Here is a 16558-nt window from a genome sequence, read left to right on the forward strand (position 1 = left end):
GGATGCCTAAGGGATCTGTAGAAACGGAAGAGACGGGCCTGCATCTGGCAGCGTAGAGCTGAGTATTCTGTGCAGGGTGCGTTTGGAATGACAAATGAAAATAGCTTTGCCTAGGTATGTACATTTCTGAATTGAAATGTATTCTTAGAATTCCTACTTTCTCTGCCAAAGACTTGCTCTTGATTGTTCTGTGAAATTTCTCAAGGGTGGGGGGGGAATACAAAGAAGGCGTTTTTGAATTCTGGACAGCTAACGAGGCCTGAACTCATCTTTCCCTTAATCCCTTAAACACTTTCCAGATGTGAGACTTGGGGTCACAGTGCTTAGCCTTCGTGCGCTCAATAGTCTCATCAGGTAACTATGCCCAGTCTCACGGGACATTTTGTGAGGGTCCAAAAATGCTAAGGGGACACTTTATGTTGAGTGTTTCGGTCATGCCTGCTACTTCACTGTCTCTGTCACTGTCATCCCATTGCTCATCGATTTGCTCGAGCAGGCACCAGTAACATCACCATTGTAAGACTTGTTGTTACTGTTTTTGGCATTCTGAATACGTCCCAGGTAGCTTGCCAGGCTCTGCAGTGCAGCCTAGATACTCTCGATAGCTTGCAGGGGTCCTTGAGAGGGGCGGAGGAATTGAACCTGGGTTGGCTGTGTGCCAGGCAAATGCCCTACCCACTGTGCTATGGCTCCAGCCCATGCCGGCTACTTATAAAGAGCAAATCACAAATGGTAGCTCTTCATACTCTGGCGGGAAGGCAGCACCTGAGGCTCTATAAGACCGGAGGCCTATTCCCTGCTGTTTCAGATCTCCGTTGGGCCCCCGTGTTATGCGTGCTCAGTGGATATTTGTCAGCTGACTTGTGTGAGAAGAAGTTGTAGAGTTTGTCTGTGGCAGAAAATTCTGTGGAAGGCCTACTTGTTCCGCTTGGAGGAGTCTAGGTTTTCCTGTTCCTCAGGCAGCAGGGAAATGGTGTGACTGGAAGTCAAGTCTCTTTCTCAGGTCCCTTTCTGTGAGACTGTGGCAGGGCCGTCTCACTCACAGGGTTACCATCTCAGCTCAAGCTGAGCACAAACAATGGAGTCACTTCCGGGCACTTTTTTTCTCAATTATGTCATTTGGAGATGAACATCACAACCTCCTTCCACAGTAGTTGTATGTATAGTGAGAGGCTAATCTACCTTGAATGACTGTAGGAAAATTAAATTGTGTCTGATTTTGGAAACCTTTAGAGTGCTTTGTTCATAGGAAGTCTGGAGTTTTTCTGAGGAGTTGGGTTAGCAACAATTGTACCCATTATATTTTAGTCCCTCAGTGACTGAGGCATATCTATTTAAAAAGAGAAAGGTCAGCACAGCATTTTTGAGAGCCCCGTTAGTTGACAAGAGAAGCTCTAACCAGCATAAATTCCCAGTGAACTTGGCATAGATGTTGACAAATTCACCAATATTTCCTACTTCGGATTTCATATAAGATGGACAGTAATAATACTACTATTTTTGATAAGTTTAGATGAATCTCTTCTCTGTTCTCTTCTTTAGATAGCGTGTGTGTGTGTGTGTGTGTGTGTGTGTGTGTGTGTGTCTGTGTTTTCCAAAGCTTCCCTCGTTGAGATTGGTGAGAGGAGAGTTAAAGAAAAGCCTGAGTAGTTGTTGGGTGACTACAGACATTCCCTCTCTGTTCTTTTCCTTTCCTTTTGCCATTGGTTACAACATGCGTTTACAAAATTTGATGTTCCTTTTGTAAGTTTGAGGTCTTGAGGAAACTGAGTTCCTATAATTCGAAGCATGGAGAGAGAAATCTGCACATTCTTATGACTCAGTGGTAGGTAATATAAATCAGTGGCCTAATTGGGAAAGTCAAACTGTCTTTGAGAAGAATTTTACTTTAATGGAGCAGCAGGGGGGAGGAGGATGGAGATAGAGAAGGAGAAATTTACCTGGGGGCAGATCTCTCTCCTGTATCCTTTCAAAGTGAGACTGGGTGGTTTTCTGCCTGAGAGGGGTGGAAGGTTAGTGAGCGGTAGAAAATAGAGTTTAATTGCATGGATTTCTTCCCTATATTCCCCGGGGGAAGGAAACAGTTTGTGGTAGTTTGAAATCTCTAGTTCAAGTGCAGAACAAACCTGAAGGATCTTATTAGAATCAAGTGGTGGAGAAAAGGAATGCCACGTTTTATGAAATAGCCACCAATCAACGGCACAGCGACAGTGGGCGAGATGGGGAGTTACTAATTACTCATGTGCTCCCTCCCCTCATTTAAAGCACTTGTCCTCTGACGCCTCCAATAAAGACGGAAGGTTTCACTGAGCCCAGCCCTGCCCCGCTGGTGCGCGTGGGGTGTGACATCTGTAGAAGGTGCCTTTCTCTAGTCCAACGCTGACTGTCTTCTCTTGACCTTCCACGAGCTCCCATCTTTTTCACTGCCCGTGGGGCTTCAATAAGTATCTAACAATGTTCATTATTCAAAATGGAATCTGGTCTCTCTTCTGGTCTCCTGGAACTAGAGCCTATGGAAGTCGACACTGGAATGGCAAAGTATTAGAATATTTTCATGAAAGTACTTTTTTTAAAAAAAATCTTTTTTGAGATGTTGAGCAGGGAGTGTTGTACTAGCCAGCAGGCATTACAGATGGCAGACGTGAGTTTGATCCCCAGGACTACATACGGTCCCTGAGCCCCGCCAGGAGTGATCTCTGAAGACAGAGCCGGGAGTAAGCCCTGGGCACGGGCAGGTGTGGCCCCTAATCAAACACCTAAACAAAACAGAATGTGGGGTGTCAGTGCGGCCTCATTTCCACACCCTGAGTTTTGGGTTCCCTGCTTGATGTGGGGTTCGAGATGAGAGAATGCTAGCTCTGCTTCTCAGACCTCACGAGGGCAGTCTTTGGGGGAAATAGACAACATGACTTTTGTGATTGCGTTGGGAGAAAAGAGTAGTCAATTCTACAGAGAAAATACATTGAGAAATAACGTTGTTGCAGGATTTTCATTTCAAAACAGTATTTTCCTGGTGTCATTAAAGGACCCAAAAGAAAATCTAGGATTAACTCTGGGTTGACATTTTATCAGAGCATGTGAGGTGTCTCTGTTTAAATCTCTGAAATGGACATCTCACTGTCGCTCTTTTCTTTTCTCTCAGAATGAAATCAGACAGAAAGCTCATCATTACACAGATGTGCACAGTATTAAGACAGGCACGTGCACAGATCAAAAATTATCCCATAGAATTACAAATAAAATGGGGATCTAGGTGTCCCGAAATTCCAGCCAAGATAAACCCAAATCTTAGCAAAAAGAATTTGGCATATGCGTGAAATCATCTGTCTTTGGGGCTACTTCCTCCTTGTGCTTGGCAATTCCTGCTAAAAGTTCACCCTGGAGCCAGTTTATCTGGGCTTCAATCCTATCTTCCCGGTTGCAACCTATGTGTACACAAGCAAGTTAAACAGTTGCCGGGTCTCAGGTGCTCAGTTGAAACAAGAGGGCAGTGGCTGTGAACATGGCCTGAGATAGGAGGATTAGATAAGGCAGCATTAGCCTCGGAAAATCTTTGCACTGTGTCTCTGCTGCAGTCACAATTCACACTTACTTAATGCTTCTAATTCTTATCCCCCTGCAGTCAGATCCCAGATACGGTGGGTCTCTGCCTTTTTAAAGGTGTTTGTGGCTCTACACCTGCTTTAAAATGCGTGTATCCAGGCCCTGAATGCTAATGGAGAGATAAAGGCAGCTCGAGCAGCTTCGACAGGAGCGGAATCATCTACCTGAGTGCACCTTCCGGAAGCCATATATTTTCTCAGTTTAGCACAAAGCACTCAGAAGTCAGAAGCGAGGGCGAATTGGAGCCCAGGAGAAAGACCGATATATCCAGACCCAGTAACCTCCCTCTGCAGAAACCAGAGGCAGGCGTGAGTTACCGAAGTGCAGGGAGAACTAGCTGAAGCCCTTAAATCTAAGGGGCAGCAGCCCCCAGCCCTCGTCTCAACATCCTCTTCGTATGGTGCTCCTCAGCTGCCCAGGGCTTAGCCCTGGGATTTACACACACAGCCTCCATCACTGTCTTTCCGAGCATGGCAAATGGCATCATAAATAAGTAAATAAAAACTTTCTGCTCTGTATCTCCATTTGGGCAAGATAGAAGGCACCGCCTTGAAAGAAAGCACGTAAATAAATCAACGCTGAAACGAATAGAGGTCAGTCTTAATGAGTGAAATTAGCAACTGCTACTGAAAGCGAGTGATGGATACAAAATTGGTAAATAGTGTGAGTGTGTGTGTGTGTGTGTGTGTGTGTGTGTCTGTGTCTGTGTCTGTGTGTGCATGTGGAATTATTTCCTAAACTCAGGAAGTTCTGACAGGTAGTGTATCCCAAATCCCTCTATTACATATTGGTAACTACCCACAGACTCCACGCATGACCCGGAGTCTGCATACACACGTGCCCACAGCAGGGCTTCCCGGGGCCACTGCACCAGCTGCCTGGTCTGACATGTCAAACAAACTCTGTCAGGGCCGCGGAGGCCTCTCTCTACTGGCCTCTGGCATCCCAAATAATCAGCGCAGGGGCTGGATGCTCCGAGAACACAAGGATTTGAGAAACCTCTGAGAGAATTTTGATTGCAACTGTCAGTGAGGAAAGCCAGGTAAGATGATCTGCTCATAATATTTGTTTTATTTTTATTTTTGAAAGCCTAAAGAAATTAAAGAAAATCCCCAATATTCCCCCATTTTATATATATTTCAATCGGCATCAAGTATATGCAATCTTTATGGATGTTAAAAAATGTTTTTCTCAAGTTTATAGATACATACTCCTCAAATCATAAAAGTATCTCCCTCCGTCCCTCCCTCCCTCCCTCCCTCCCTCCCCCTCCCTCTCTCCCTCCCTCCCTCTCTCCCTCCCTCCCTCCCTTCCTTCCTTCCTTCCTTCCTTCCTCCCTTCCTTCCTTCCTTCCTTCCTTCCTTCCTTCCTTCCTTCCTTCCTTCCTTCCTTCCTTCCTTCCTTCCTTCCTCCCTTCCTCCCTTCCTCCCTTCCTTCCTTCCTTCCTTCCTTCCTTCCTTCCTTCCTTCCTTCCTTCCTTCCTTCCTTCCTTCCTTCCTTCCTTCCTTCCTTCCTTCCTTCCTTCCTTCTGTTTTCCCTTTCTTCTTTCTTATCCATTTTTCTTTTTCCTTCCTCCATTTCCTCTTTCCCTTGTTATATAGCACCTCTTTTCTCTTGTGGAGTACTTTCAGAATAGTGTTTGGGGTTTGGGGACTTCTATTTAAAAGAAAACAGTACTCTTTTGTTGGTAGTAGGAATATAAGACCATTTTTTTCCCTTTCAGACTAATGCTGAACCTCCCTAAGTTTAAAAAAAAGAAAAACCTTTTCATACGATGACCCATTTATCACAGAGCCATTTGCATAGAAAAAAGTCATTGGATGAAGAAGGGGGAGGAAAGTTGCATTTTTCCCTATATAAGTGCTTTATATTGGGGAGAGATCACTTCGCCTTTTATCCTTCTGAGAACAGAATGCACTTGGCCATTAGCAGGGAACCTCATCCTTCATGTTTGCAGCTTCAAACGCAGATCAGATATTCCCGTAGTCTGGCGCCGCGTGGCTGGGCGCAGCCGTTCTGAGCTGGCACACGGCCCCTTGACCCTCGTCATCGCTCCCCTTTGCTGAACGTGCGGGATCTAGTGGCCCTTTGTGTTTGCCATCTTTGAATTTCTTCAAAAATGACTATAGCTGCATGCATGTTCATTATAAAAATTATTAAAAGAATGTAGAGTATAGATAAGAAAAATGGAAAATGATTCCATCTGTCGAAGGTACCTTGTGTTAATGTTTTAGTGAGTTTAATATCAGAATTTTCTTTCTCTGCTTCTCTCTCTAAGTTACTGTATTGGCCAATAATATATCATGAGCACGTGTGTATGAAGTGCATATATCTGTTTCATAATATTTAATGACTGCATAATAGACCATTAAAATATATATATACCAGGGGCTGGAGCGATAGCACAGTGGGTAGGGCGTTTGCCTTGCATGCAGTCAACCCGGGTTTGATTCCCAGCATCCCATATGGTCCCCTGAGCACCGCCAGGAGTAATTCCTGAGTGCATGAGCCAGGAGTAACCCCTGTACATCGCCGGGTGTGACCCAAAAAGCAAATATCTATCTCTATCTATCTATTTATCTATCTATCTATCTGAATTACCCTTCCTTTGCAGGATCTAGGTTACATGAACAGATTTTGACATATATTTATATGTTGAAAACATTTGCATTGATCCTTAAAGTTTTTTTTTTTTTAGTTTGTTTTGAGGCCACAGCTAGTGTTGTGCAGTGATCACTTTTGGCTCTGTGCTCAGGAGTCACTTCTGGTGGTGCTAGGGATTGAACTGGGGTTGGCTGTATATGCAGCAGGAAGCGCGTTATTTCTTGTATTATCTTCGGGGCCTTGATCCCTAAGAAATTAGCTGCTGGTGAAACCAAGCAATAGGAATTAGTCTAACTCATTATGGTCTATCAGGAAAGCTCCATATTATAGCTCCTGTCACTGTCACTGTCACTGTCATCCCGTTGCTCATCGATTTGTTCGAGTGGGCACCAGTAACATCTCTCATTGTGAGACTTATTGTTACTGTGTTTGGCATATCCAATACGCCACGGGTAGCGTGCCAGGCTCTGCCACGCGGGTGGAATGCTCTCAGTAGCTTGCCAGGCTCTCCAAGAGGGGCGGAGGAATCAAACACAGGTCGGCCGTGTGAAAGGCGAACACCCAACTGCTGTGCTTTCGCTCTAGCCCCAATGCTGAGAATTTTGTGTTCTGTTTCAGCCCCTGAGAGCTATATTTATCTATTTTGGTCATTTCCTTAGCCTGGGCATTCCTTTTTTTAAAATAAATTTTATTGCTGTCACAATGTCAATGTCATGTGTGTAGGAGCATTTGGGAAATTTGAGCCTTCGGGCATGAAAAGACCCTAGAGTTGAAATCCTTCCACTGAGTAACCCATGCCACCTTGGCACAGTACTGCAGGTCTAAGGGTCTCCCCGTTCATTTCCTTCCTCCCTGGCGGAAGGTGTGTTTTTCATTTGTTTGAACTTGAGTTCAGTTTAGTCATTCATTCAACAAAACCATCTGATCACCCTAGTCTAGACACGGGCTGGCTCCTCCGGTGCTAACTACAGTACGGCAGTGCAGGATCTTTCCTCCAGTTCCGAAGGGTGGGGAGAGGAGGGGCAAGGCCTGCCCAGGAGCTGGAGAAGCATCCTTAAGGAAAGGCCTTCTGGGCTGGGGGAAAGAGCTCGCACGGCTGGAGGAAACGCTTGCATGACAGAGTCCCTCGGTTCCCTTCCTCGCCCTGCATAGTCCCAGCACTGTCAGATGTGCCCACCACTCCCGCACAACCAACCCACAAAACAACCAAAAAACTGAATCCTCTTAACGTCACACCTCCTGTGCATCCCTGGAAATGATTTTGGACTCATCATTGTGACATTTCCCCTGCAAAACAGGAGCTTGGAAGTTGGCATGTTTGGGATAGGTTGAAAGTCACCTCTTGAGGGACCAAAATGATAGCACAGTGGGTAGGGCGTTTGTCTTGCACGCGGCAGACCCAGGTTCAATCCCCAGCATCCCATATTGTCCCCCAAGCACCGCCAGGAGTAATTCCTGAGTGCCGAGCCAGGAGTAACCCCTGAGCATTTCTGGGTGTGACCCCAAAAAGAAAAAAAAGAAAGTCACCCCTTGAGGTCTAGGTGGGCAGTGGAGAGAAAAGGCTGAAGTGGGCTGGGCTCGGGCTGAGAGTGAAGAGCGAGGTCCCCGGCAACCAGGCACCTCTCACTCAGTGTCTCAGCCCCCATAAGTGTGATTGCAGACCCGCAAAGTGGGCCAAGGGGTGCTCTTCCTGGGCGGTGGGAGGGGACGTGGGGTGCTGCCTTAGCCGGCGGGAGTCAGCAACTGGATTGAGTAGGGAGGATTTCTGGGTTTCCCACCTGGTGCTTCGGTGGTCCCGGGGACCTCGCCAGTGGCTCTCGGCCAGCGGCGTCATTAGCTCAGTGCCAGGCCCCGAGGATGCCGTGCGGCTGGGACCCTCCGGTGTGGCGTACACCTGGGCCACCCTGGCAGTGCTCGGAGCTCAGGCTGCAGCCGGGGGTGCTTGGACCGTGTGGTGCAGGGTGTGAGCCCGGCTCAGGCGGATGCTGGCACGTCGCTACACTGTCTCGGGCCCCCAGGCTCTATCTTCACACAGCCGTTAGGGCTCTGCGCTACGTGTCCGCGCTGACCCTCTCGCTGACATGCGCAGTGAGCAGGGTGCGACTTCCCACTGCCCTGAGTTCCCAAGGAGCCACATTTCTCAAACTTTATGTGCAGAAACATCCAGAGGCCTTGTTGAAATGCAGATTGTATTCATTAGGCCTTGAGTGGTGGGTGCTCACACGCGTTGCAAAAAAGCTCTCCCTGGCCAAGCCAACACTGCAGGTTCCTGGAAAGCACATGGGGTCCTCGGGACCGAAGAGGGGTTTGCGCCAAGGAGGATGGGCCTTTTGTAACGGCGTCTGTTTTGTTTGCAGCTGTAGTGATGGTCCTAAATAGCGTGAGTGTCAGCTGGAGTGCCCGGATCCAGATTTTTCTAACCTTTTGCAAGCTCACAGCAATTCTGATAATTATAGTCCCCGGAGTTATGCAGCTAATTAAAGGTATGGACTGAAAAGTAAATGCTTTTCCAAATACCTCTCTGCTTTCAGTCTCTCTAACTTTCGCTTGTACTAGCAGAATCCCTTAATTAGTCTCTGCTTCTAGAACTTTCACTCTTGCCTGTCATCTAAGTGATTTGGAAGGCGGCTGCTTTGGGGGGCTGTTGGGGAGGGGGTATTGACAGCTGGAAGGCAGGATTGAGAGAGGCCGAGCCCCCAAGGAGTGCAGGAGAAACTCCCCTGTCAGGACTGGGAGGGCTGCCCCGTGCGGGCCGACTCCACCTAAGTAGATGCTCACATCTTTGACTTGAGAAGCGTGCAGTGAGAGCAATTAGGATGAAAAGAGACACGTGTTATCCGAAAAATAATGAAAGATGATCAGTCATCCTTTGGCTTCCTGTTAATTATTCCTTTTACCTTGTACATCATCCATGGAAGAGTAGCCACGGGAAGGAAGAGTGCTCCTGGCGGGCAGAAAGCAGGGCCCAACAGCACAGTGCTGGGAACTTTAGTCTTTAGTCTGCGACATCCCTTGTAATGTCAGAACCTGCATCTCTAAGCCGAGGCCACGAGAGCTAAAGGCCCTTGGGTGTGCTTGTGGGGGCGTTCACTGGCTAATACCGAAAGGTGAGCCAGGAGTCCTGGCGTCCGAGGGCAGAGGTACCCTGGCTCTGAAGGGGAGTCCATCGCAGGAAGCGTTGCTGGTGTGTAAAGGAGGGATCCAGCACCTGGTACGCTCAGCTTTTCGAGTTGGCAGTGATGCCCTCTGTTCCCAGGAAAGGAGTTCATGGCAGCATTGACTGAAGTTTCCAAAGAATAACCCAAGGCCAAAGGAAATGCCAATTTACAACTAAAGCCATATCATGAAGCTGGCAGATGGCGGTCACTCCCTGGTGCCGGGGGACGGGGTTGCCGAGGTCCCTTTCCCGAGCCTCCCTCGAGAGCTGCTCTGTGGGTCACTGGTTGTATCCAGTCCAGCAGCCCTGCCAGCTCCTCTGGGGAAAAAAATAGGAAGGCTTTTTCTGCTGGAGCTTCCGCTCATGAAAAGCCTGAGCCGACTGGTCAGTCCACGCTGGCCCCCCAGGGCCCCCTGTCTGCTTCGCAGCCGATCTGAAAGACTTTGTAGGCAGAGGCCTCTCCAGCAGCGCTTCTTTGTCTGGCCGAACTCTGCTGTCTTCAAGGAGGATTTGCTTCCATTTTTGGGAATGTGCAGAAACTCTGGGTCATCGACTCTGCTTTAACCCTTGAGTAGGTTCCAAAAGATGACATTCTATTCCTCAAAACTAAGGTCCTTTGCTTCTTCCTCTGTTTGCTACAAGACTGGAGTCAGTTTTTTTGTTTTTTTTTGTTTTTTTTACTTATTTATACATGTGCACATGCTAGGGGTGTTTTGCTCAAATGTTATTGGATTGCAAATTTCTCAAGAGCTATCTTTGTTGGCTTTTAATAAGATACTTTAACGAGTCCTCAGCTAACAATGCTTAATACTATTGGGCTTTCTCATATATTTCACCAAGTGGAGAAATGCCCTCAGAGTACTCTGATATTTAAAGAAAAATTTAATATCTGGGACAACATTCGTAGCAAGTATATTTATTAATATCCACTGGTTATTTTATTTCCCTTCATCACACGTATTTTTTCTTTAATTTGAAACTCCAGCAACACAGAGGACTGGTTCAGGTTGCACATGTATTTCTGCTGTACCTTGGAAGCAGTGACATTCTGCATTCGCTCAGGGAAGGTGGCTTGGGTAAACTTTCCTTCATCCTGTGACTTTCATCTTCCTGAGACCTTGCTGGGTAGGGGGGTATCCCTAGATGTAAAAAAAATGCCTCCTGTTTGTCCTATAATGTATTCTGAAGGGCACGAGCACGGACCATGCTCAGGACTCAGACTTTGCAAAGTGGGTTTCTTCTCTGCTTTTGTTATCCAGTGCTGTGGTCTTTGGGATATTGTCCCGCCAGGCCCAGGAGACCACAGATTGAGATAATAGAATATTCAACAGATGTTTCTTATCTGAGCTCCAGCATTTGTATTTTTTTTTTCTGGGAGGACACTGAGATATTTTAGGACCATAAGATGAGTATTTCTGAATTCACCAGATCATTTTAAAAAGTGAGCTGTTTGGGGAATTGGATGCTTGGAGGAAAAAAAATCACTTAGTATGTAACTCAGCATTCTCCATTTTGGCTCAAAATTCACGAGCATTCCTGCAGGCTCTGGGGTCTTCTCTGGGCAACCCTGGCAGGCTGGCTCTGAGGCTGCAGACGGAGGCTCTTGTAGACCTCCCGCACCTCCCATATCACCTTCATTTACTCCTCTGAAGACCTGCATTGGGGAAAGTTACGATTCCTTTTGGGGGCATCTATTTTAATGTTTTCTTTGGAGAACAGAGGCTTTTTAGTGCCTCTTTTTGATCTTGGCTCATTGGCACTATCAGGATCTCTATTTTAAATTTTTGTTTGTTTTTGGGCTTTGTGACGCACCTGGCAGTGTTCAGGACTTACTCCCGGCTCTCGCCCCTGCAGTGCTGGGGCAACCGTGTGCTGTGCTGGGGATTGAGCCCAGGTAGGCTGGAATGGAAGCACCATCCCTGCTGTATTATTCCTCGAGCTCCTCACATTTGTTTTTAAATCTATAACAAATGTAAGATTAAGAGACCCATTATAATCCACACAGTAGAGAAATGCACGGTGAATAAAAGTGTTCAGTTGACACACTAATGGATACCTTGCTGCTCTTTCCTTATTTTAGAACTCAATGTGATTCTCTTTGTTTCCAGAGGGGTTAGTGCCATCTCCTAGGACAGAGGTAGGGGACTTTCACCACAGAGGGCCACAGACAGGAGATATTTTCAGCTTTGAGGGTCATCTGGTCTCTCTCAATTCCAGCTGTGCAGTTCCATGTTGGAGGGCAAAAGCAACGTTAGAGAGAAGCTATCAGCTGGGTACAGGCAATCCTGGGTGGAGCCCTGCTCCATCGAAGGTTGATTCACAAAGAACCTAAAGTTCAGGGTCAGAGTTTTCCAATTCCTGCTGGTCTCTTAAGAGAGCTTAGAGTAGAAAGCGTCCTGGAAGGAGGCAGTTCTGGGTCTCCTCCCGCCCCCCACTGGAGTAGCCGTGAGGGTGTGTCTGTGCTTGTCTTCCAAGTAACATGGTATCTCCCAGTGTTGAGAATCCTACAGCTCTCCTAGAAGCTGCGTTCACAGATGCCTCTTCATTATCTTTCAAGGCCTAACTCTCAGGCGCAGAGGCAGGCTCCAGGAAGGGTATTGTGTTAGATGCCACTTCCCACCTTGCTCTGCTTGCATTGAAGATGCGATGTGAAGTAGTGATGATGGATTCCGGCCTTCCTTCTCTAGGACAGGCATGGTTTTAACAGAGTCGGTCCTGAGCGAAGCATGACGACATCAAGCCTGGAAATGGAAAGGCACATGCCCAGTCCCTGCCTTCAAGTTCGTAGCTAGCACATGGATATGAGACAGTTTTCCCCAATTTCAGAATTTCCTGAAATCCGTCTTCTCTTGTTGCAGGGCACACCCAGCACTTTAAAGATGCCTTTTCTGGAAATGATGCGAGCATTGTACGTTTGCCTTTGGCGTTTTACTACGGAATGTACGCCTACGCGGGCTGGTAAGTGGATCTCTCCACTGGAAGGGGGGTTTGTAGGGTTTGTTCACCCCTTGAGGTCAGGAACTGAGTAACAATCAAGGTTCAGGACAGACGGGAGTCACCAGGATGATCTGCCACAATCGAGGGGAAGAAGCTTGGGGTCCTCTCCAGGAGGCCAGTTCCCATGTGCCCTGGAACCCGAACCGTGTTTTCTGTGCTGGTCTTATAGACAAGAAGCACACACTGGCTTGTCGAACCAGTTCACATTACTTAAGTACCTCGCAGTAAGGACTGAAGGGTAACACGGCCAGTGTTCAGGATGTGGACTTGACTGGCCCAAAGACCTTTCAGCCAAAGCTCCAGGCTATTCCACAACTAATAGCCACCAACTGATTTTCTCTACCTCCCTTTGGAAAAGAGTTTAGATAGAGAAATCAGATGTCTCTGGGTGGTGAGTGGTACTTAAACCACAGGGAAAGGGAGACCACAATAATGAAATCATGTGTCTGAGATCATGTGTCCTACCATAAGGACATGCCTGGTCCTTCAAAATTCCCCAATAGTTGGAAACAAAATGTGCAGGAAGATGACTCAGAGCATCTGCTCTGAGATCCATCTTGCTGTGCTGTGGTTCACGGGAAGGAGAGGCCTTGCCCTCCTGCCTGGCTTTGGTCAGGGTTCGACTCACAGAGAGGACAGCGATTTTCTTCCTAACTTTTATTCATCAGGTAGGAAAGAGTTGAAGGAACTTGCTAGAAAGCCCATTTGATGCAAGAATATCATTAAAACATCAAAACCATGTGGTGAGATTCAATTTTCTTGTTCGGGAGTAATAACTGGCAATTCTCATTTCAAAAATTATCTTCAGAGCTAATCTGTTCAATTTTTGCTGTGAGAACATTGTATGAGCCTAATAATAGTAATCATGATATGAGGAAATATCTTCAAAAATAAAATAAATGTGGACAGGAGAAATAGTATGGTGCTTGCCTTGTACATGGTTGGTCCAGATTTCAACCCCAGCATCTCACATGTCTCCTAAGCCCTGTCAGGAGTGATTCCTGAGCACAGAGCCAGGAATCAGCCCTAGTAATACTCTAGTAATAAGCCCTAGTATGGCCACTGGATGTAACCTAAAATACACACACACACACACAATCAAACATAAGTACAGTTTATTTTGTTTCTTTATGACCTTAACGTCCAACTAATGCCTGGGATGGAGATAGTCTTTCAAATAAGTGGGAACTTGATTCTGCTCTCGTTGAATTATGAAAATATACCATGAGCAGAGAATTAGAAGATGACAGAAACTTGGGATTGTCAAAGCAAAATTTGCTTGGCAGTGGTTAGAAGATTGTTACTCTGGGCAGTGTCGTGTGAAAAACTGTGTGAGTTCCTGGGATCTCTACATAGCTGCTGTGTGCAAGGGTTCATCACGGATCGCTCAGTATTTCTGGCGTCCTTTAGTGTTTGTGCAGAGCACCACGTGCTTCTGGCAGAGAGAGGGGAGGAGGGGTGATCACAGGGATTCATTTCAGAACCAGCCTTCCCGTGGCTATTTTAGCTGGATCACAGCTCAGCGCCCCGAGGCAGTGGCCAAGCCACAGCGCTGTCAGCGGGAGACCCCAGAGCAAAGCGGAGGTGGCAACAGCTTTCAGGGAGCCCGTCGTTGGGTGCCAGGCAATATGCAAGGGGGCTGTGGAATGTGCACACAGTGACAAGGGAGGTTTGATGAACTCGGCCTTGGGAAGTTGCTTTCGCCTCTGCAGCAGCCTCTGTTCCCACGAGACTAGCTAAGATCTGCTCCCACAGCCCCTCACTGAATATCCAGGCCACTGGCTTTCCGGAGGAGAGCAAATCGTCTCCACTCCGGCAGGTTTTGGGGGTCCATAATTGCGGGCATGCGCGCTCTCTTCGTTTGGTATTGATTTTCCCCTGGTTTTCCTCTTCTGTTTGGTGGGTGCTGAGCCCCTCGTGGTGGAAAGAGACGAAGTCCCAGTCCCAAACAGACACTGGCACACCATGACCAAGCTGGACACCTGCAGGGCCTGGAGTCTGCAGAGCTGCAAACTGGGTGTGGAGGGCAGGGAGATTTCTTAGAAGAAAGAAAAGGATGCAGGGCCAGATACACGAAATGCATGAGGAAGTAGGAAGTGGCTGTGGAACCCAGGGTTGGCATGGGGTCAGGGCACCGGCTGGAGAGAGGATGCTCCTCTGGGTCAAAGCAGGCCCTGAGCAGAGTCAGGGGATTCTCTAAGTCAGTATTTCTTAACCCAAAGGGCCACCTGGCCTCCTGTGGACCCCATCCCCCACCAGATACTTCAAGGGACCATTGGTGAAAAGTCATGTAATGGGGGCCATGGCATGAGACTATTGAGTCAGATAGAAGGACAAAGGGGTCACAGGAAAGCAACAATGTCATCAGAGGAGCGTGATGGGGAAAGATTGAGAAATACTGATTTAGGGACAGTGGCCAACTGCGACATGTAAGCAAGGCGGACTCCCTCTTAGGCCTAGAAACTGAGAAACGTGAGATTCCCGGGGACCTTTGCTTGTACCTTCGCCCAGAGAATCCTCGTGCCTGTATCCCATTCTAAAGACCAAGACTCTCAAGGTTCTTGTGGAAATGATGGTCCGATTTCCCACGGAGTCAGGGGCTGAGGCATGATTGACATCGTTCTGCTTCCTGAGTGAGGCGTGGTGGATGGGGAAGAAAAATCTGCCGTCCTACACCCTCGGTTGTATGAGAAACCGGCTGTCCTGGCTGGGTGTCACAGACGAAAGTGAAATCTGCATGTAGGTGGAAGAAGATGGAAAGGCAAAGGTTGACGAGGCAGGACTGGATTCTCCTTCCGAGGAGGACCAGCTGCCCGAAAAGCTCTGTCGCTTCTGCTATCAGCGATGAATCTGGGTTGGGGGTTTTTATGTGGGATCCAGGAAGTGTGCCTGCTCCTTGGGTGACTCCTGGGACTTTATTGGTGACAAAGAAAAAAAAGGCAAAGGAAAGAAGGAGGCGGGGTGTGTGTGTGTGTGTGTGTGTGTGTGTGTGTGTGTGTGTGTACGCGCACGCGTGCTCACGGAGACAACACAAGAGAAAGAGGCAGCCAGCACCATCGGAACTGAACCCCTTACAGTTGTCTGAGCCCCTCATGGGCACCTGCAGGGCAGGGCCAGAGTCTGTCCCAGTGACTCAGTAGGAAAAACACTCCCTACGCTCAGGCTGAAGAGAGGAGGCCCTTGGCGAGGAGGCAGAGCTCTCAGAACCTTCTTAGAATGATAAAAACACCATCACAGAGTCCTGATTAGGACAAAAAGGGACTCATTAAGCGGGCCGGGTCACAGAGCTGGGTCAGGAGGACTGTAATAGTACTGCCAAAGCATGTGATCAGAGAAATGGGGCTGCCAGCCGGCCAGTGGCCCTGGGGAATGCAACCAATTTCAGTCCTCTCTCCTGATCCGAAGCCCAATATTGCTTGGCGGGTTTATTTATTTATTTATTTTTTAACTGTGTGATAGAAAATAGGGGTTTTTTTTTCCAGTGTCTTTTTTTCTTTCCCTTTAAAAATCCAATCGTCAGTGGATTTACTCTTTCTAAAGCACCTGCTGGGATTATTTTGTACCATTGTGTCCAATCTAATCTAAAGAATAAGCTTCTTTTAAAAATAATTCACAGTGTTGGTTTGCGAATGCATTGCCAGCTTGCCTGAGCCTTACACACAATCCTGGAAAAGGCAGAACAATAGATCTTGGGAGGATTCTCCAGGGGCCTGAGGGGCCTGAAGCGAGAAGGATGCTCAAGCCTCACTGTTGCTGACGGGCTGGCAGGCAGGAGCGTTTCCCACAGGACCGCTCCCACAGGGGCACCCAAATCGGGCACTTTCTGCCCTCGGTCCGCTTGGCCGAGCCTGATCTCTCCTCTGGTCTCTGGAGCTATGGCGAGTGTTTGAAAGACTATTCCTCTTTCCAGAAATGCTTCCTCTCTTATTCCAACATTGTTGGAAATGACCAGTTTCTTTAAGCCGCTGTTCAGAAGGGACCATCTATTTTTGACATGAAAAGTCTGGGAACACTTGTGTGTGTGAATGTATATGCATGTGTGTGTGAGTGTGTCTGTAGTTGTGTTGTAGTTGTATGAATGTGCATAACTGCATGTGTTTTCTGAGTGTGTATCTGAGTATGTCTAAGTGCGTTTGTGTGCATCTGAGTATGTGTAACTATATCCATGTATATTTCTGTGTGTATTTAAGTGTGTAT

The 16558-nt window shown here is 47.5% G+C and overlaps 1 protein-coding gene across 1 annotated transcript in view; it reads left to right on the forward strand.

Annotated features, from left to right (window-relative positions):
• The window catches only part of SLC7A11 (solute carrier family 7 member 11), an 84451-nt gene that overhangs the window by 12824 nt on the left and 55069 nt on the right, over positions 1-16558 (forward strand). Inside the window, exons 4-5 of the mRNA XM_004606271.2 lie at positions 8565-8690; positions 12223-12322. Of these exons, the coding sequence (XP_004606328.2) occupies positions 8565-8690; positions 12223-12322 (226 nt within the window). The remainder of the gene's footprint in view (positions 1-8564; positions 8691-12222; positions 12323-16558) is intronic.

Source organism: Sorex araneus, chromosome 7 (assembly GCF_027595985.1).
Source record: "Sorex araneus isolate mSorAra2 chromosome 7, mSorAra2.pri, whole genome shotgun sequence".
Classification (NCBI taxonomy): Eukaryota; Metazoa; Chordata; class Mammalia; order Eulipotyphla; family Soricidae; genus Sorex; species Sorex araneus.